The 21,057-nt window shown below is 52.4% G+C and overlaps 1 protein-coding gene across 5 annotated transcripts in view; it reads left to right on the plus strand.

Annotated features, from left to right (window-relative positions):
* The window catches only part of EXOC6B (exocyst complex component 6B), a 338,997-nt gene that overhangs the window by 205,205 nt on the left and 112,735 nt on the right, over positions 1 to 21,057 (plus strand). For all 5 annotated transcript variants that reach the window (XM_064653623.1, XM_064653619.1, XM_064653620.1 and 2 more), the window contains 7 exons: positions 3,628 to 3,699; positions 4,085 to 4,182; positions 5,297 to 5,402; positions 6,231 to 6,340; positions 13,689 to 13,800; positions 17,468 to 17,602; positions 18,564 to 18,743. In XM_064653623.1, the coding sequence (XP_064509693.1) occupies positions 3,628 to 3,699; positions 4,085 to 4,182; positions 5,297 to 5,402; positions 6,231 to 6,340; positions 13,689 to 13,800; positions 17,468 to 17,602; positions 18,564 to 18,743 (813 nt within the window). The remainder of the gene's footprint in view (positions 1 to 3,627; positions 3,700 to 4,084; positions 4,183 to 5,296; positions 5,403 to 6,230; positions 6,341 to 13,688; positions 13,801 to 17,467; positions 17,603 to 18,563; positions 18,744 to 21,057) is intronic.

Here is a 21,057-nt window from a genome sequence, read left to right on the forward strand (position 1 = left end):
TCCCAGCCTCGTTGCTCTCCTCTGGACCTGCTCCAGGACCTCAATGTCCTTCCTTGACTGTGACCTGATGTGCTTTAATATTGGCTTTTTAAAATTATTCCTTGTTTTCCCTCTGTTTCCAACGACTGTTTGAAGAACAACCCGAAGGCACACGGCTCATTCCCATTCCCTGGCTGTTTTCCCCTCCCGATTTGCTTCATTTCCCTACAAAACTCAGTATTTTGGAGCAGCAAACAGTGGGGTTATGTTCTCATTATTTCACTGATGGTTTTTGAGAAGCACCAGCAGAGGGAGTTGATTTGTCCCCAAAAAACGGGGGGGAAAAAAGCATCTCTTTGGCACATTCCTGGGGAGGGACCAGGGACAGCACCCAGGGAATGGCTGGAGCTGTGCCAGGGCAGGCTCAGGTTGGATCTCAGGCAAAGGTTCTTCCCCCAGAGGCTGGTTGGGCACTGCCAGGCTCCCCAGGGCAGTGGGCACAGCCCCAAGGCTGCCAGAGCTCCAGGAGGGTTTGGCTGATCCTCTGGGGCACAGGGTGGGACTCTTGGGGCTGGGCCTGTGCAGGGCTGAGGGTTGGGCTGAATGGTCCTGGTGGGTCCCTCCCAGCTTGGGATATCCTGTGATCTGTGAAATCCTGGCTGGGCTGAGCTGGGTGGAAGGAGACGCCTCCACTCGTGTTCATGGTCCTTTTATTTGTAGAAGGGGAGTGAGGTACTGACCAGCAAAACAGGTTAGAAAATCAGCTTAGCCAGGATGGTGGAGACATTCCTGGGCAGGACAAGGCAGGACTGGGATTGTCCTCCTCTTACATGTGCTCTTTGAGCTGTGCAGGACACATTTGGCTGATCCTCTGGGGCACAGGGTGTGACCTTGGGAATGGTCCTGTGCAGGGCTGAGGGTTGGACTGGCTGATCCCTGTGGGTCCCTTCCAGCTCAGCACATTCAGTGACTCTGTGACTCATTGGAGCGTGACCCAGTTTGATAACGGGATCCAGAATCCTGGAATGCTTTGGGGTGGAAGGGACCTTCAGGACCATCTTGTTCCCTCAAAGTTCACAGCCTGAATGAGCTTAAAAAAACAGAGCCAGTTGCAAAAAATGTACTTTTTTTGCCAGTTTTGTATCACCTGATGTGATGATGTGCTGGCTCAGCATTCATTGGGGGGTGGAAAATTCTGACAGTAAAAGGCAAATCTTGTGATGTGCTTGAGGACTTTGTTCAGGGAGTATTTGGACAACACTCTGAGGGACAGGGTGGGATTGTTGGGGTGTCCTGGGCAGGGCCAGGGGTTGGACTGGATGATCCTTGTGGGTCCCTTCCAGCTCAGCCCATTCTGTGATTAATGAGTTTCTGCAAGTCTGTTTTTAAAATGTTGGGCTCCATGAAATACAAAGTGTTGAGGCCCTGATGCCCCACAGCTCCCTGGGGTTGGCAGAGCAGGGGCTGCAGATCTGCATCTGATGGGGTGTCCTGGGAACGTGGGGGGAAACCCAAAGGTTCTTTGCTGGGAAAACCCTAAAATTTTTGTGTGCAGACACAAAAAGCTGCTGCTTCCAAACCACACCGAGTTCTGTAGAACGTGCTCATGACTTCAGCTTGGCAGGTGGGGATAATCCATGGGGAGTGACAGGCCAAGGGGAATGGCTTCTCAGTGTCAGAGGGCAGGGATAGATGGGATATTGGGAAGGAATTCTTGGCTTTGATGGTGAGGAGACCCTGTCCCAGGTTGGGCAGAGAAGCTGTGGCTGCCCCTGGAGCCCTGGAAGTGTCCAAGGCCAGGCTGGAGTAACCTGGGCTAGTGGAAGGTCCATGCTAGGGCCTGGAATCAGCAGGATTGACAGTCCCAACCCAAACCATTCCATGATTCTGGAGCCCCTCTGCTCTGGAGCCAGGCTGGGAGAGCTGGGGGGGTTCCCCTGGAGAAGAGAAGGCTCCAGGAAGAGCTGAGAGCCCCTGGCAGGGCCTAAAGGGGCTCCAGGAGAGCTGGAGAGGGACAAGGGATGAGGGGGAATGGCTTCCCACTGGAAAAATGAAGATTTAGATTGGATATTGGAAAGAAATCCTTGTTTGTGAGGGTGGTAAGAAACTGGAATAAATTTCCCAGAGAAGCTGTGGCTGCCCCTGGATCCCTGGAAGTGTCCAAGGCCAGGTTGGATGGGGCTTGGAGCAACCTGATCTAGTGGAAGGTGTCCCTGCCCATGGCAGGGGGTGGAATGAGATGGTCTGGAAGGTCCCTTCCAACCCAGCCCATTCCATGACTCTTCTCTGGACCTGGAGCTCGTCGGGCTGAGGGACCACAGGAGCTTCCTGGTGTTCCCCGAGTCCATCCCAGCAGTTGTGTTGCCTGGAAAGCTGCCTCCTTCCCCTGAGCTCCCGTGTTCCTAAACACAGAGCTGAACACCCCACTGGGTTGTAAACCCGTGCTTGTTTTCCTTTTAAGTGGGATTTTCTCTGAGGTGGGACCGTGAGGGGGGGCCGGGCCCGACCCCGGGGCTCCTCAGTTCCCCCCGCCTTTGTTGCCCTCCCAGGGTTGTTTCAAGTGATGCCAAAGTTGCTGCGTGAAGTGGCTGCCAGGAGAGGGCTTTGCAGGAGTCAGGGAGCGTCCCATGATCTCCCAACACCGCTCCCGTGGTCATCACCCCTTTTTCTCTGGGCACAGCTCCCCCTCCAGCTCCCCCACACACACCAGTGCCCTCCATCCCATACTGGGGCCTGAGGGGAGCTCTCACCTTGGGGAGGTTGCTTCAGTTCTTCCAGTTCAGCCAAATTTATCCCTGGATTTTCTTCCTCGCCGCAGACAGGGACATCTTCTATCACTTCTGAGAGCTTTAGGGCGTTATCTTTCCTTCTGACTCTCTTTTTTGGACAGTGAGCTGGAAAACGTGTGTCTTCCAACCTTTCCCACTGATTAATGGAGTTGTTCCTCCTGGAGTTTCCAGTGAGCTTTAAATCTGTTCTCTTTAAATCCGCTTCTCTTTCCAGCTCGTGATCCCTGATTCTATATTTGGGCAAAATCTGCCTGAGACTTTACATGTTTCAGCCCAGGGAGGTTTTTCGGTGTCCAGAGTGAGCACGTGGGGGACAGGGGGTGGCTCTGGGGGGGGACACCAGCGCTGTCACTGTGCTCAGTTGTGTCTTTAGGGTTTTGAGCAGCGCCCTGACCTACAATAAATCCTCGTGTTGGAGTTCTGACCATTAATTTGTTGGAATATAAGAAGTTTTCCCTCAGCCCGAGCCGCTGATGCTTCATTACCATCAGACACAACACAGTAAATATTGGATGAGGAGCTGCTGGCGTCCTGCTCTGACAGTGGTGTTGATTTGCTTCATCTCCTCTCGCTCTCCCAGCAGCTCCTGGGGAATCTTAAGAGACACTTCAGGTATCTCTGGAGCACCCAAAGTCCTTCTTCATCATGGAGAGCCTGGAGAGGGGCATTAGGAGGAGAGATACCCTTATCACCCCCCCTGCCCTGGCCCTGGGTGACACTGCTGCAGGATAAAAGCTGCTGGTCATTAGGCCCTGCATTTATTATCACTCCAGAGATAACACAGGAGGGCCGAGGGCAGGATTTTTTTCCTGTGTTGTGCAGTTTAAACCCATGTTTTCCTCTCTCCCCTTCTTTCCAGTCCTACTGCTCCGACCCGAGCCTGGTGTTAGACTTGAAGAACCTCATTGTCCTCTTTGCTGACACACTCCAGGTACACAGTGGGTGGGGACCACTCCTTCTGTCACTCCATGGTCCTGCTGCTCACAGATGTGCCCACCAGAGGGTTCAGCAACTGGTGGGGGCTGGATGTGGTGGCCTGGCTTCTTTTTTGGGGTGTCAGTGCATGGATTGTGGCACCTGAGGGACAACCTGCTTTGCTTGGTGCCTCAGAGTGGCCAAGGACCAAACCTTTGATAGTCCTTGGTCTTACCCTTGGTAAATCAGCCCCTAAATCCCTCCACCAGCACCATTCACCTCTGGGCTGGGGATGGAGGAGGGTTTGCCCACGTGCTCCCCGTTGAATAGAGAAAATAAATGTTCACCTGCCTGTTGGTGGCTTTTTTTCCCCCTGAAGTTGCTCTCTTCCCTCATCCCAGGGCTATGGCTTCCCAGTGAACCAGCTCTTTGACATGCTGTTGGAGATCCAGGACCAGTACAGTGAAACCCTCCTGAAGAAATGGTCAGGAGTTTTCAGGTAAGAGGCTCTTCCAGCAGACCCAGGAGATGCCTCTCACGGAGGCATTTTGGCCCCTAAATAAAATCTTTTGAGGGATTAATCAGAGAATCACAATTGTTTTGGTTTGGAAGGGGTAAAGCTCATCTTGTTCCACCCCCTGCCACGGGCAGGGACACCTTCCACCAGCCCAGGTTGCTCCAAGCCCCATCCAACCTGGCCTTGGATGCTTCCAGGGATGGGGAAAGCACCATAATTGCGAGTTCATGTTTAAATTTTGGGCAGCATTGAGGTTCAGTAAGATCCTGGACTTTTCCTGGAGCAGGGAGAGCCAGTTTAAATAGAGTTGTGGGGATCCTGCGTGTGCTGGACAAGGTCATGGTTTCATTATGGAGCTCACATGGACACTCAGGAGATGGAAGGATGCAAAAATCTGGGGTTACAGTAAAGTTAGTGTGGAAAATGGACATGGAGCTGCTGGAGAGAGTCCAGAGGAGGTGCTGGAGGAACTCCCAGGGCTGGAGCCCCTCTGCTCTGGAGCCAGGCTGGGAGAGTTGGGGGGGTTCCCCTGGAGAAGAGAAGGCTCCAGGGAGAGCTGAGAGCCCCTGGCAGGGCCTAAAGGGGCTCCAGAAGAGCTGGAGAGGGACTGGGGACAAGGGATGGAGGGACAGGACACAGGGAATGGCTTCCCAGTGCCAGAGGGCAGAGATGGGTGGGATATTGGGAAGGAATTCCTGGCTGGGAGGGTGTTGAGGCCCTGTCCCAGGTTGGGCAGAGAAGCTGTGTCTGCCCCTGGATCCCTGGAAGTGTCCAAGGCCAGGTTGGAGCAACCTGGGCTAGTGGAAGGTGTCCCTGCCCATGGCAGGGGTGGCACTGGATGAGCTTTAAGGTCACTGGATGATCTTTAAGGTCCCTTCAACCCAAACCATTCCATGATTCCATGATATTGTGCCCTTGCTCCATCACCAAGCCATGGGTGTCTCGGGACATCAGTGGCACATCCCTGTGCTGCTCCTGTGGGTTTGTGGGATCCCATCTTGCACTGGCACCTCCTCCTGGGAGCTTCCTGACCCGGCAGAGCTGTGGGTCCTCTCCTGCCAGAGCTTTCTTCCTGACTTTTCCTTCCTTTTCCTAGAAATATACTTGACTCAGACAACTACAGCCCCATCCCGGTGTCAAATGAAGAACTTTATAAGAAAATAGTTGGACAGTTCCCATTCCAGGACGCTGAACTTGAAAAGGTGAGTCTTGGAATGAGTCTTGGAATGGGGAAAACGGCCTCGTGTGGCCGCTGGCGCGGGAAAACCCCACACCCTCAGCAGGGACGTGGAGAACTGCAAATGGAGGCATCAAAAATCACCCAAATCCACCTCCCCACACCAAATAAACGGCAAAAAAAGAAAGCAGGACCAGGGAACAGAGCAAATATCCCTTCCATGTGTTGCATTTCTCCAGGTGTGGATGAGGAAAACCTCCTTGGTTTTGTTTTCATCTCAGGGTGTGCAATCAGCTGAGCAGCCCTTGCAACGCACAGGAGACTAAAAATATCCACTTCCACTGGTATTATTCCCATTTTATGAACCATGTTCTTGACCTTTATTTGTCCTAATCTCATATTTAAAGAAAAAGAGCCCAGCAGGGTGGTGTATCTTGGCTTTTCTACAAGTGCCTGCTCCCAAAACCGCTGTGTATCCAAGTCTGATGGAGCTGACCAAGCAAAACACTTTGTGCATGGGGGGAGAGAAGCATCAGTGACTTCTCCCAGGGGGTGTTTTCTTCTGAGGGAGGGATTCGGGAGAGGGAATGAGGGTCCTGTTTTCTGCCTGCTCCCTCCGAGCTGCAAATCTCCTTCCAGGCTCCAAACCCCTCCTGCACTCCATTTGTAAGTGATTCTGTGGCCTTTCACTGGGCTGAAGTGTTTATCCAACACCCCAGAAATGCCTTGTTGTCTCTTTGGCTAAATCCTGGAATCGATCCGACCGCTGGGAACACGCTCTGGAAAAGCAGTCATTTGTCTCCTGGTGGATGGCTGCTCTTGCATGGAATTCTCTCCTGTGGTTTTTTTACAGCAACCCTTTCCAAAGAAGTTCCCCTTCTCCGAGTTTGTGCCTAAAGTTTACAATCAGATCAAGGAATTCATCTACGCCTGCCTGAAGTTCTCGGAGGACCTTCACCTGAGGTAGGACATTCACACCCGGGGTTCTTTGCACTCAGAGAGCTCAGAGGTTTAAAATATAAATTCTTTTCCTCAACTTTTCCTGTTGTTCAGCTGTTTGGATAAACCCTGGCCAGGCTGGAGGTGGTTGGTGGCCTCCTTGGAGCAATGGCATCTTCCAAGGGCTGGTCATGTCTTCAAAACTACCTCTTGGAGGGGAAGGTCATGGAATGGTTTGGGTTGGAAAGGAGCTTAAAAGTCATCCAGTGCCACCCCCTGCCATGGTGGGTGGGCACTTGGGCAACCTTCCACTAGCCCAGGTTGCTCCAAGCCCCTTCCAACCTGACCTTGGACACTTCCAGGGAAAACAGCCCAGGACAACCCCAGCTGTAGAAAAACTGAGGGAGCCGTTTCCTCCCAAAAGCTTCTGGAGTCGTGGGAAATAAATGAACCTGGTTGTCTCAGGAAAGGTGGTGGTGTCCACTCCTCGTTGGGTCAGGGCCTCCTAGAACATCTCTGACCTCCCCTTGGCCCTCCCCCAGACTGTGAATCCCGTGATTCCAGGGATGTGTTGTCAGGAAGGCTCTGGGGGGGGGTTTGGATTTTTGTGCCTTAACGAGTTTCGGCTCCTGGTTTTGGGGTTTTGTTTTTCTTGCTTCTCCTGGGAGTTTACATACAAATAATGCGATTTTTTTTGTTGTTTTTTAAAAGCCTGCAAAATATTCCACGTGTTTACCCTCCTCTCTCCCCATCCCAAGGTACTTTGATGCTGGTTTTATCCCTGTGTACGTGTGTGAGGTTGAAAACCAACTGTATTTGCCAGAAACTGCGAGTTGGTGCTTTTTTTTCTAGCACTCAGAATCATTTCCAACTTGGTAGAGGCAGAAAAATTGACACCAAGGGTTTTACTGGATGCAGGGATGCTTCTTCCTTTCAGGATTTTACTGGATGGAAGGATCCTTCTTCCCTTCCACATGCAGAGCTCTTCTAGCAAGAGGTGGGAGTTGCAGGAGGAGGGTTTCATATCCTGGCCATGACCTGACATGGAGCTGCTGGAGAGAGTCAAGAGAAGGCCCTGGAAAATGCTCCTGGGGCTGGAGCCCCTCTGCTCTGGAGCCAGGCTGGGAGAGCTGGAGGGGTTTCCCTGGAGAAGAGAAAGTTCCAGGGAGAACTGAGAGCCCCTGGCAGGGCCTGAAGGGGCTCCAGGAGAGCTGGAGAGGGACTGGGGACAAGGGATGGAGGAACAGCACACAGGGAATGGCTTTCCAGTGCCAGAGGTCAGGGATGGATGGGATATTGGGAAGGAATTGTTGGGTGTGAGGGTGTTGAGACCCTGTCCCAGATTGGGCAGAGAAGCTGCGGCTGCCCCTGGATCCCTGGAAGTGTTCAGGAAGTTGCTCCAAGGCCTGTCCAACCTGGGCTGGTGGAAGGTGTCCCTGCCCATGGCAGGGGATGGCACTGGGTGGGCTTTAAGGTCCCTTCCCACCCAACCCATTCCAGGATTCTGGAGCCCCTCTGCTCTGGAGCCAGGCTGGGAGAGCTGAGGGGGTTCCCCTGGAGAAGAGAAGGCTCCAGGGAGAGCTGAGAGCCCCTGGCAGGGCCTGAAGGGGCTCCAGGAGAGCTGGAGAGGGACTGGGGACAAGGGATAAAGGGACAGCACACAGGGAATGGCTTCCCACTGGAAAAGGGGAGATTTAAATGGGATATTGGGAAGGAATTGTTGGGTGTGAGGGTGGTGAGACCCTGTCCCAGGTTGGGCAGAGAAGCTATGTCTGCCTCTGGATCCCTGGAAGTGTTCAGGAAGTTGCTCCAAGGCCTGTCCAACCTGGGCTAATGGAAGGTGTCCCTGCCCATGGCAGGGATTGGAACGAGACGAGGTTTAAAATCCCTTCCAACCTGAGCCCTTCCACGATTGCCCCAGTGCTGACATGAAGCTGGGCCAGCACTCTGGGCCCTCCCCAGATATTTTGGAGCCCACAAGAGGCCCTTCAGGGTCTGAATTCCCTCCCTCCCAGCCAGGGTCACTGATCTGGGGAGGCACTTTCTTCTCCCCCTCCCGCCGGAGGCGGCAGCAGCTCCGTGGTCTCTGTGGGATCCCGGGACGTTCCTCTCCCCACATTCCCCCTCAGCCTTTCACCAGTGGCAGGTTGTTCTCTTTGGTGGCTCCCGGGGCTCTTAACCCGGGGGTCACCATGAAGCCTCTCGGTTTCTGGGGCCGACACCTCGCTCCGATTTCACAGGGACGCTGCTTTCACCCAACCCCTCCCCTGGCGCTGCCCCCACCCCCAGCCTTGTGCCCCTCACCATTACTGGGATGATTGGCCTTGTCAGGGAAGGGAGGAAAACCGTCCCCTTGGGGTCCCTCCTCGGGGGTCCCCTTGGGCAGGTTATTAAAATTCCTTTCGACATCGGCTTTTCCAGCCCTTTCTGAGGAGCTGGGGGAGGGGAGCCCAGCTCTGCCTTTTCCAGCCAAACATTTGGAATATTTCTCTGAAAACCCCTGTTGACACTTTCTTCATTTCACCCTGACAGCTTGAATTAGGTTTTATTAGGGAGCCTGGCTACAAAGCCGGCAGCCAGTTTCCTTTCTCCTTCCCTTTCTTTTTCTTCCTTGGTTGTCATTTCTGTCACACCCCGGAGCGATCGGGGTCAGCCCGTCAGTCACGAGGGGCCTGGAGGTCACAGCTACTGCCACGGGATACAGGACATCATCTGTCATTAACCCAGACAGTTCCCTTCAAGATTCCGAGCTCTTTTCCCAAAGAGCAGAGCCCGGGGTGGAAAATGGAGCTCTCTTTTTTTTTTTTTTTTCCCCTCCCCCTAATTATTATTTTTTGTAATTATTTTTTTTAAACTCCCTCCTCGTGTTTGTTGACGGGAGTTTTCCCCCTTTATGTTGCTGCTCCCGTGAAAGTTCTTTTGCTCTTCGTGAGTTTGAAGAAAATTTGGAGCCCTGTGTGGATTTATAGGACTTATAAATTATTTCTCTTAAATAATTAAGAGAAAGAAAACCCCCCTTATAAATTCAGCGGTTTCCTCTTTGTTACAAGTGTGTTTTGAGTTCATCAGGTTGTCTTGAAAAGTATCTGCTCGCTGGAAGGCTTCCTCTTTTTCCAGTGGCATTTCCCATTGGAAAGATAGGGAATATCTTTGGGAAACAGTGGGTGGAAGGGATGGGATGGGAGCTCTAATCTACCAAGACTTCAGTTGTTTGGGTTTGAGGTGGGTTGCTTTGCAAACTAAACACCAATCCTGAAAGAACTCGGGATGCAAAGCACTGAGAAGGATTGAAGTGTGTCAAGTTAGTAAAAAGAAAATGATGTAAAAATGAGAGGTTTGAAGAACTAAAATCAGGGAGGACCTTTGGAATTTGGCTGGGGGAGAGAGGAGGTAAATGGAGTTTCTTTGGCAGCTCGTGCTGCTGCTCCTGTGTTCCTGGAGGGGTGGGAGTGCTGCAGCTGCTCCTGGTTGTGGGCTGAGTGTGGAGGGTTGGGAACACCCCCAGCACTGCTAAATCCCACCAGTTGGGAGCTGATGCATCAGATTCCTCACAGCCAGGAATTCCTTCCCAATATCCCACCTATCCCTGCCCTCTGGCACTGGGAAGTCATTCCCCTTGTCTTGTCCTTCCATGCTTTGTCCCCAGTCCCTCTCCAGCTCTCCTGGAGCTACTTCAGGCCCTACAAGGGGCTCTCAGCTCTCCCTGGAGCCTTCTCTTCTCCAGGGGAACCCCCCCAGCTCTCCCAGCCTGGCTCCAGAGCATCCAAGACCATCTCATTCCACCCCCTGCCATGGGCCTTTTCATGGAATGCTTCCATTTTGTCCTTACTTGGTGTGTGGAGCCCATGGGAGATAGAGCATGAAGAAATGGCCTCAGGTTGTGCCAGGAGAGGTTTAGGTTGGATATGGGGAAAATTTCTTCATGGAAAAAGTTCTCCAGCCCTGGCCCAGCTGCCCAGGGCAGTGGTGGAGTCCCCATCCCTGGAGGGGTTTAAAAGCCCTGTGGATGTGACACTTTGGGGACATGATTTAGTGCTTGCACATGCCTTGGCAGTGCTGGGGGATGGCTGTTCTCGTTGTCTTAGAGGCCTTTTCCAGCCTTAAGGATTCTGAGATTCCACCAGAACGGGCAGGGACGCCGCCGGGACAGGGAGAAAGCTCGGTTTGAAGTTCTTTGAAGAAATAGAAGCAGCCTGGAATTCCTGAGCTTGTCCTTGCCCTGGAGGTGGGGGGGGATGTTCCTGCAGATAAGTGAGAGATTGCAGCCAGCCCTGGGCCCCCAAGGGGTTGGTGACCCCACAGCCCTGGCAGAGCAGCAGCACCCGGATCCTGCCGGGAGCGTGACGGTCCCGGGGCGTTCCCGCAGCCAGGTGGTGCCTCCCGTGTTGGATTGGGATTCCCTGGTGACAGGTTGACATTTGGGTTTTAAACCCAAGCTTTTCCAGCCCTGTAGATTCGGTTGCTGGGTCGGTTCAGTGAGGAAAAGCTGATGTTGTGTCCAAATCCAGGGGTTTTCATCCGGGCTTTCCGGGTTCCAGTCGATTCCTGGAGCTCCAGGTCCCACCTGCACTTCCAACCTCTGTGACTCCCTGAATGTTGCATCCCAGGATTTCCTAAGGAAAATGATAATCATGGAATGCTTTGGGTTGGAAGGGACATTAAAGATCATCTCATTCCACCCCCTTGCCCTGGGCAGGGACACCTTCCATTATCCCAGGTTGCTCCAACCTGGCCTTGGACACTTCCAGGGATCCAGGGGCAGCCACAGCTTCTCTGCCCAACCTGTGCCAGGGCCTCCCCACCCTCCCAGCCAAGAATTCCTTCCCAATATCCCATCCAACTCACCCTCCTTAGCTTAAGTCCACTCCCCCTTGTCCTGTCCCTCCATCCCTTGTCCAAAGTCCTTCTCCAATCCCAAAAGACCCTCAGTGTTTGTACCAGGATTCAGCTTCGTGTATTTTTTGCTCTCTAAACACTTTTTTCCACCCCTCTGAACATGGATCCAGCTCTTTCTGCTTCCCCACCCCCTTCCCAGTTTTCCCACCCCCCTCCAGTGTCACAGTTGGCTTTGCATCTCCTCAGGTGTCTTTTTTACCATCCCTAGATCCAAACCAGGGTTGGATTTGGTTGCTCTGGCTGTATTTAACCCTTGTGTTGTCTGCTGGAGTGGACTGGGATCTCTGGTTTTTCCTGGGATACGATGGACAGCCTGGGGGGAGTGGCATGGTGAGATTTGAGGTTTATGTTTGAATTGTTTTTTTAACTTATCTCTGACTAAAACCTTCTTTGAGAGCCCTTCCCATAAGCATAGAGCCCAGGAAAACCCATTCACTGGTTTCTTCTCCTCCCTTCTGCCTTTGATTTCTCTTCCATGGTTTATAAAACCCAAATGGACACGTCAAAACCCCGGGAGAAGGAGCCAAGGGGTCCTTCTGGGACATGAAGTGAGATAGCAGGAGGAAAATAAACTCCCTGGGATCAGTGATGATCTAAAAAGGACCCACACTGAGATTTTGGCTGCTGGCTTTGGATTTAAGTTCTCGGGAGCTGCTGGTCCTGCTCCTCTGTGTCCAACTGGGAAGCAGACAGTGGAACCATTTAGCTTGGAAAAGCCAACTTCTAAACATCAGGGAAAAAGGAAATGTTGGAGGAACCTGTTGGGCAGTGCAGTGTGGCAGGGGGGTTGTGAAGCTGGGCTTTTCCTTGGGAAAAGGCAGCAGGACACGGATTTCTCCTGGAATTCCGGTCGTGGCTTTGCTCAGGGATGTGGATGGGCAGCAGTGTTTGCCACTTCTCCCGGGAATTTCACAGGATCAAGGAATATTCAGAACTGGAAGGGACCCACAGAGCCCAACTCTGACGTGAATGGCCCAGTTTGAGGGATTTCAGTGCAATTCCCAGGCAGCAGCACAAGGAAGGGCTGGAATAACTTCAGAAAAGGAGCTGACTGAGTGATGCCGGAATATGGGAAGGATGAGCAGTTCCAGGAGCTGCTGTGGGCACAGAATCCCTGCTGGAGGAGGCTCAGTCCTGCCTTCCCGAGCATCAGGCCCTGCTGGAGCAGCACTTGGAGCAGATGCACCGAGCCAGCATTAAACAGGCACAGAAATTTGGGAAGTGGGAGCGGGACACGGGCGGGCAGTGCCCGTTCCCAGCCCAGCAGGAACTCCAACAGCAGCATCCCAACATCCCCCAGCAGCGAGGAAACCTCAGGGATTGCTTTTGTTTCTCCTGTCAATCCCAGCTTTGTGCCGTGGCCCCTTTGTCAGGTGGAGCAGGAGCAGGAGCCAAAGGTCACGGGCTCCATTTACCGGGAGCCTCCAAGTTATTAACACGTCTCAGCATTCCCGGGGGGAATTCCCTGTGCCCTCTCCTGCTGGAGGCAAAGCCCGTGGTGTCAGGGCTAATGCAGGGCCAAGGGCAGATCAAAGGAGCCTCTGGCAGGGCGGGTTTCCCAAACTTCCTTCGGAAAGGAGAGGTGCCACCGGCCACATGTTAGAGGGGCACAAAGACAAACTCCCAAATTCCAGCGATGCCGAAGTTGCAACCACCTGGAAAAGGGCAGGAATGTGTTGTAGGAGCTTCCAGTCTGATGCTCCAAGGGCTGGGAGAGCTGGGGGGGTTCCCCTGGAGAAGAGAAGGCTCCAGGGAGAGCTGAGAGCCCCTGGCAGGGCCTGAAGGGGCTCCAGGAGAGCTGGAGAGGGACTGGGGACAAGGCATGGAGGGACAGCACACAGGGAATGGCTTCCCAGTGCCAGAGGGCAGGGTTAGGTGGGATATTGGGAAGGAATTCCTGGCTGGGAGGGTGGGGAGGCCCTGGCACAAGTTGGGCAGAGAAGCTGTGGCTGCCCCTGGATCCCTGGAAGTGTCCAAGGCCAGGTTGTACAGGGCTTGGAGCAAGCTGGGCTAGTGGAAGGTGTCCCTGCCCATGGTAGGGCATGGAACTGGATGGTCTTTAAGGTCCCTTCCAACCCAAACTGTTCTGGTATTCCATGATTTCCAGGGCAGGGTGACAGAAGGGGGTTTGGAGCGTTACTGTGAAATATTCGGTTGGAAAACAGCGATGGAACCACGGAGCAGGAAACTCTTTGTGTTGTGGGAAAGAGGAGCTTTTCTGCTGTTGTTTTTGAAGTTTGCACTCCTTTGATTCTGGGGAATGTTCTGTATCTGAAGCTCAGGTTTAGGACATGTTAGTGCCCCTTCCTGACCTAAACAGTTGGAATTTCCATATATATCAGTATGTCAGCAGCTGTAAACGTTGCGTGGACGACGACAGGTGAGGTGGGAGAGCGTCGGGAAGGAAGAGGACAAAGATGATTTTCTTTTCATGGACTATTTTGCAAACCTCTCTTGCAATTCCCCCCTTTTCCAGCTCCACCGAGGTCGACGACATGATCCGGAAATCCACGAACCTGCTGCTGACCCGGACGCTGAGCAACTGTTTACAGACGGTCATCAAGAGGAGAAACGTGGGGCTGACGGAGGTGGGACGTGGGTTTGGGGTGGTGGGACAAGGGGGAACGGCCTCCAGCTGCCAGAGGGCAGGGTTAGATGGGATATTGGGAAGGAATTCCCGGCTGGGAGGGTGGGGAGGCCCTGTCCCAGGTTGGGCAGAGAAGCTGTGGCTGCCCCTGGATCCCTGGAAGTGTCCAAGGCCAGGTTGGAGCAAGCTGGGCTAGTGGAAGGTGTCCCTGCCCATGGCAGAGCCTGGAATCAGCAGGATTGACAGTCCCAACTCAAACCATTCCATGATTCTGGAGCCCCTCTGCTCTGGAGCCAGGCTGGGAGAGCTGGGGGGGTTCCCCTGGAGAAGAGAAGGCTCCAGGGAGAGCTGAGAGCCCCTGGCAGGGCCTAAAGGGACTCCAGGAGAGCTGGAGAGGGACAAGAGATGAGGGGGAATGGCTTCCCACTGGAAAAGTGAAGATTTAGATTGGATATTGGAAAGAAATCCTTCCCTGTGAGGGTGGTGAGGAACTGGAATAAATTTCCCAGAGAAGCTGTGGCTGCCCCTGGATCCCTGGAAGTGTCCAAGGCCAGGTTGGAGCAACGTGGTCTAGTGGAAGGTGTCCCTGCCCATGGCAGGGGGTGGCACTGGATGGTCTTTAAGGTCCCTTCCAGCCCAAACCATTCTGTTATTCCATGATTTCCAGGGCAGGATGACAGAAGGGGGTTTGGAGCGTTACTGTGAAATATTCGGTTGGAAAACAGCGATGGAACCACGGAGCAGGAAACTCTTTGTGTTGTGGGAAAGAGGAGCTTTTCTGCTGTTGTTTTTGAATTTTGCACTCCTTTGATTCTGGGGAATGTTCTGTATCTGAATTAAAGTCAGAGGAGCTCAGGGAACACAAGGAAAGCCAAGTGGGAACTCTGAGAGGATGGAGTGGGGGGTAATCCCATTTGCAGCTGATGTTAGAGGCCATTTCTGCAGATTGTTGCAGCACAAACACAATTTGGGGATTCTCTTTTCATGATCCATGCTTTTTTTCTGGGCAAAATCGGATTTCTGACGAGTTTAATGCACATAAATCATGGTTCTGTGGGAACGTGGGATCCCCAGGGCAGATGGAGACGGTGGTGGGACCTCTGTGTGCTTATTAAATAAGTAGATATTAATAGAGTTTAATTGGTTGAACTGTAGGAATGTGTCCTGTTCTCTGGACACTGTAAATTCCCTATGGAAATGAGCTTGGGGAGTTTAGGAGGGGAGTTTGGGAAGTTTAGGATATGAGATTGGGAAGTTGGGGAGGGGAGTTTGGGGAGTTCGGTGCTTTTTCAACACTATAAAGTTACATCTCTGGCCATATTTTCACTCACTTCCCAAGGTGCTCCTTGCTCTCTACCAGAGTTCTCTCTCCTATATTTTTTTTTCCTAATTTGGTTGAAGAAAATCTACCTTGAGCATCTTCATCCCTTCCTTCCTCTTGTCTTTGTGAAACCATCGTTTGGCCAAATGGAAGCATGGGGTGTTTTCCTTCGAAAATTCCTCAAATCCTTGGTGATCTTAGAGGTCTTTTCCAACCTTAAGGATTCCCTTAAGAAAAGACCCCCCAACAGGAAGGTCTTGGACAACAAGAAGGTCTTGCTCAACAAGGTCTTACCCTCCCAAATTGAAGAGAAAATCAAAATATGAAGGAGCCCCAGAGGGAGCAGGAAAGCTCGTAGCAAGTGGTGGAAGAGAATCAGAGCATTCAGAGCTTTCAAAGCTGTGATTTCAAGATGATCTGGACCATTCTGATGATCAGGGAAGAGGTTTAGGAGGAATTTCAGACAGTTGGAAATGTTTAATTGACTTGGAACTTCAGGAAAATACATCCTGACTGTGGTGGCATGGGGGAACACAGATGAGCACTTGTTTGGAGGCAAAAACTGGAGAATAAAAATTAACCTGAGGAATTCAGGGGTTAGAACACTCCCAGTTACCCCTGTAAGGCATTTCATGGAGCAGGTAAAAAACATGAGGAGTTCAAATAGGTGATAATTTAATTTCTTAAAAATAAAAATGGGACTGAAATCGAAGAAGCGTTGGCTGGAAGAGACCTCTGAGGTGTTACAGAATCCCAGGATATGCTGAGCTGGAAGGGACCCACAGGGATCAGCCAGTCCAACCCTCAGCCCTGCACAGGCCCAGCCCCAAGAGTCCCACCCTGTGCCCCAGAGGATCAGCCAAACGTGTCCTGCACAGCTCAAAGAGCACATGTAAGAGGAGGACAATCCCAATCCTGCCTTGTCCTGCCCAGGAATGTCTCCACCATCCTGGCTAAGCTGATTTTCCAACCTGTTTTGCTGGTCAGTACCTCACTCCCCTTCTACAAATAAAAGGACCATGAACATGAGGGGAGGCGTCTCCTTCCACCCAGCTCAGCCCAGCCAGGATTTCACAGATCCCAGAACATCCTGAGCTGGAAGGGACCCCCAAGGCCCATCCAGCCCAACCCTCAGCCCTGCACAGGCCCAGCCCCAAGAGTCCCCCCCTGTGCCCCAGAGGATCAGCCAAACCCTCCTGGAGCTCTGGCAGCCTTGGGGCTGTGCCCACTGCCCTGGGGAGCCTGGGCAGTGCCCAACCAGCCTCTGGGGGAAGAACCTTTGCCTGAGATCCAACCTGAGCCTGCCCTGGCACAGCTCCAGCCCTTCCCTGGGTGCTGTCCCTGGTCCCCCCAGAGCAGAGCTCAGTCCCTGCCCCTCCTCTGCCCCTGCCCAGGCAGTTGAACTGCAGTGAGGTCTCCCCTCAGTCTCCTCTTCTCTGACCTCCCCCTGGGATTGGGATCATCATTTACTTGGATCATACCAGCCGTGGATTTCTTACCTGACTTTTCCTTTCTCCCAAAGAGAGGTCCCAAAGCTTCTCTGGGCACCCTCTTCCAGTCCTGCACCACCTTCCCAATGACTTTGTTGTCCTGATATCCACACTGAACCTCCCTGATGTGACCATCACCCTTCCCATGTCATCCAGCACCACCAAGAGTTGGACTCTGTGATCTTTTGTAGTGTCACTTCAATGTTCCTGTGCCTAAGCCACTTAAATCACTAATTAATCCAATCTCATTCAGATTTGTGAGTGTTTCAAAACCATTCCTGTAGAGGAGCTGGCTCCAGACGACCACACCACGCTCCAGCAATTCAATTATAACTTAATAATAGTCCTACAACAATTATAATTAATCCAGCATTATGATGCCTTCTGGCTCTGGGAGAGATCTGGTCGCCACCAGCACCCTCCCAAAAGCCAAACCTGGTGGTTTCTTTGTTTTGCCTCGGTGTGATGCTGCTGGGTGTCACTCCAGGTGTGGGTTATTTAGGGTTCATTGGAAGACAGAAGACTTTTTTTTGCCTTCTGATTTGTCAGGGAAGGTTTTTTTTTTGGGAGGCCTGTCGTGCTCGGGCAGGGCTGACACGAGCCCTGAGTGACAGCTGAGTGTAGGAAAGTCATTAGAAATAATCATCTCCCGTGGTGTCAGTGGCTGTCATGGGAAAGGCTTTCACCCCCAAATTATCTTTTATTTAAGTTTCTGCTGTTGGTAAAGGAGGAGACACTTTGAGTCCAGAGTGTTTGCACAGCGCCAGCTTTTCACGCCAGAATTCCTTGGATTTAACCTTCCTGGCTTTGTGAGCACCACGGTTGAACCCCCTTTTTTTTGTTTGTTGCCTTTACAGCTCGTGCAGATTATCATAAACACGACCCATCTGGAGAAATCCTGCAAGTTCCTCGAGGAATTCATCACCAACATCACCAACGTGCTTCCGGAAACCGTGCACACGACGAAGCTCTACGGGACCACCACCTTCAAGGTGAGAAATCCAGGGGCTCCACCTCCAGGAGGAGCTGCTGGTGGGCAGCTGGAGAGCGTGGATTTGGAGTTTTAGGCAGCTGGGCTGAGCCAGAAGATGGTTTGGTCATATTTTGGGAAGTTTGTGCCGTCACTTTTGGGTTCCTTCGCAGCGTTGCTTTTGTCGAGATCCTGAGAGTTTGTAGCCTTGACTTACAGCCCTGATTATCTAAAGGATGATGATAATAATAATCATCATCATCATCATCAGGCTTTTGATCAAAAGCCTGATAATTTATTTATTTTTAAAATGAATTTTTGTTTTGCTGTTCATGTCTGTCCATGAGCCTCTCAACCCCAAAGGAGAACAGACTTCCAGAGCTTTACATTTCTGTACCTTTGCACTCCTTTTAGCAGTATTCCCTAAAAATCAAGGCTGACAGGAACTCCAAAACTTCCCAATCTTGAAATCCTACCCCAGGAGTGTTCACACACATACTTTATGTGGAATCTTAAGGCCATGATGGGTCAAGTGTGGGGTGTTTGAATTGTGTCCCATGGGAACAGCAGGGAATTGGTTGGATGAGCTTTGCCCTTGGGATAACTCAGCAGGAGACTAAAATCTCTTGTCCTCAGGGAAGTCCATTCTGGCATCACCCACCTATTTGACCTAAAGCTGAGAGCCTTATTTTGGCAGGGGGTCTCCTCTGTGGCCTCCTGCACCCCACACCTTTTGGTTTGGTGGGTCTCAACCCTTTTCCATATGGGATGTTCCTCTTCCATCCTCCACTAGATTTGTCCCGAGGTTGCTTCAGAGGCAGAATCCCCCTGGACCTGGTGGCACCTGTCCCACCAGCCTGAGTGCCCTGAGGCTTCAGCAGCCTCGTGGGTGCTCCCTGAGCTTCGGGTTGTGCCACCTTTAGGGCCTGAGAGGGAGGATTTGTGGTGTGGAGACCCCACCCCACGCAGCGTGTCCCTCGCAGGACGCCCGGCACGCGGCCGAGGAGGAGATCTACACCAACCTCAACCAGAAGATCGACCAGTTCCTGCAGCTGGCAGACTACGACTGGATGGCCCTGGAGCCGGGCAGCCGGGCCAGCGACTACCTGGTGGATCTCATCGGCTTCCTGCGCAGCACCTTCGCCGTGTTCACCCACCTCCCGGTAAGGCGCCGCCGCCAACTCCCTTCCTGTTCCCATCCAGCCATCCCACGGCGTTGTCGGAATTCCGGGTTGCTCGGACTCGATGGTGTGTGGTGGAAATGGGGCCTCGTGCTGTCGGTTCTGACGTAAAAAACAATAATCCGGTTTTAAAGTAACGCATATTTCACGTGTTCCCAAGAGTTGGGTTTCCTGAGAGTCTCCCCAGTTGTTTGCAGGTCTCTTTACACACAGCTGAGGCACCATCACAGCCCACCGTGCACCAGGAGGGTCATCCTTCACTTCCCACCTGTAGTTTTAGGGAAAGGTTCTTCCCCCAGAGGCTGGTTGGGCACTGCCCAGGCTCCCCAGGGCAGTGGGCACAGCCCCAAGGCTGCCAGAGCTCCAGGAGGGTCTGGATGATCCTCTGGGGAACAGGGGGGGACTCCTGGGGCTGGGCCTGTGCAGGACTTGATGATCCCTGGGGGCCCCTTCCAGCTCAGCACATTCTGTGATTTTGGCTATTTTAACGTTCAGCTTGATGGCCATCCAGCATTTCTTTTTTTCAAGATATCCACTCTCTGAGTGTCTTATTTGAACTACAGATACATTTCCAAGTGTTTGTCAAGCCACTGGTGCCTTCCATCAAAATCCTGCTCCGTTGGAAGGCAGCCTGTGTTTCTTTCTTCTCTCCGCTGTCTAAAATACCCCCGTGTGTTTATGCTGTTGTTGCCATCAAAAATGTGGTTTGTGTTGCTTTTTGCACTTGGCTGAGTAGTGTCTCGTTGGGTAGGAAAAACAGAATCATCAGGGAGTTTCATTTTTGCTCAAAAAGCTTTTTTTTCCCCCTCTTTAAATAAGATTTGTTCTGAGCTGTCTGGGTATACCCGGAGGAGGATCTGGGATCAGCAGGTATTTTGGAACAGCAAATCCACTGAACTCTGCTTTTAGTTGTTCTAAAAGCAAATTTCAGATCTTTTTTACTGGGCCTGTGATTTATTTGTTGTTCCTGGGTGCCCAGGATTGTGCCCACGCTGGGCACACTGGGCATCTTTCATGAGCTTGGGTATAAACAGGAAGAGAAGATTTAACAGTCCCCAGCGGTGGTTTCCTTCATCCTGCTTGTTTGTTCCCTGTGATTCCTCTTCTGGAAGGTTGTTCCAGCCCTCCAGAGCTGTTTTAGGAGGTGTTACAGCCCCAAAGTTGTGCTCCTGTCTTTGGCCATCCCAATCCCAGTAGGAAGGTCTGGGAGCAGGATGGAGCTGAGGATTTGCTGTGGATGGAAAGGGAAATGGAAGTGGCTTTCCTGGTGTTGTTGGGGAGAAGGGGCTTCCTTAGCTCTGTTATCTCTGGAATAAACTGCTAAATAAAGTGTTGCCTCCTGTGCAGAGGGATTGGAAGGGCTTTTATCCATCTTCTTGTCCAGGTTTGTTGCCAAAAAGTCCCCTCCAGTGGCATCTGGGCAGTGTGACTGAGCGTGGCCTGGGTGTGGGGACCTTCCGGAGCCAGGAGGTGCTTGGAAATGGCTGGAGTTCTCCTCAGAAAAAGGGAGATGATGCTCCACAGGGGTGGAGACCACTCCCAGGAATCCTACTGGGAATGCTTAATGGGATTAGACAGGGAGATTGGTGTCTGCAGTGGAGTGTGGAGCTCAACCAGCAGGAGAGATGAGGCCGGGGAGGGAGCCCACGGTGATGGATGAGGTTGGACCTGGAGCAATTTGTCTTCCTTAAATATTAATGTTTCCTCTTGGAGTGAGGGGGTTGGGAGGACACTCATTGCTCTAAAAATCACCGAGATGGATAGAACCATAGAATCACAGAATCAGCTGGGTTGGAAGGGACCTCTGAGATCATCAGGTCCAACCCTTGATCCAACCCTGCCGTGGTTCCCAGCCCATGGCACTGATGCCACATCCAGTCTGTCCTTAAACACCTCCAGGATGGAGAATCCACCCCTTCCCTGGGCAGCCCATTCCAATGGCTGAGCACCCTCTCTGGAAAGAAATTCTTTCTAATATCCAACCTAAACCTCCCCTGGCACAGCTGAAGACCCAGCCCTCTTGTCTTGCTGATGGTTGCCTGGGAAAAGAGCCCAACCCCCAGCTGGCTCCCCCCTCCTGTCAGGGAGTTGCAGAGAGTGAGGAGGTCTCCCCTGAGCCTCCTCTTCTCCAGGCTGAACAGCCCCAGCTCCCTCAGCCTCTCCTCACAGCACTTGTGCTCCAGTCCCTTCCCCAGCCTCGTTGCTCTCCTCTGCACCTGCTCCAGCCCCTCCATGTCCTTCCTGAGCTGAGGGCCCAGAGCTGGACACAGCACTCCAGGGGTGGCCTCACCAGTGC

This window comes from Pseudopipra pipra, chromosome 4 (assembly GCF_036250125.1).
Source record: "Pseudopipra pipra isolate bDixPip1 chromosome 4, bDixPip1.hap1, whole genome shotgun sequence".
Lineage (NCBI taxonomy): Eukaryota > Metazoa > Chordata > Aves > Passeriformes > Pipridae > Pseudopipra > Pseudopipra pipra.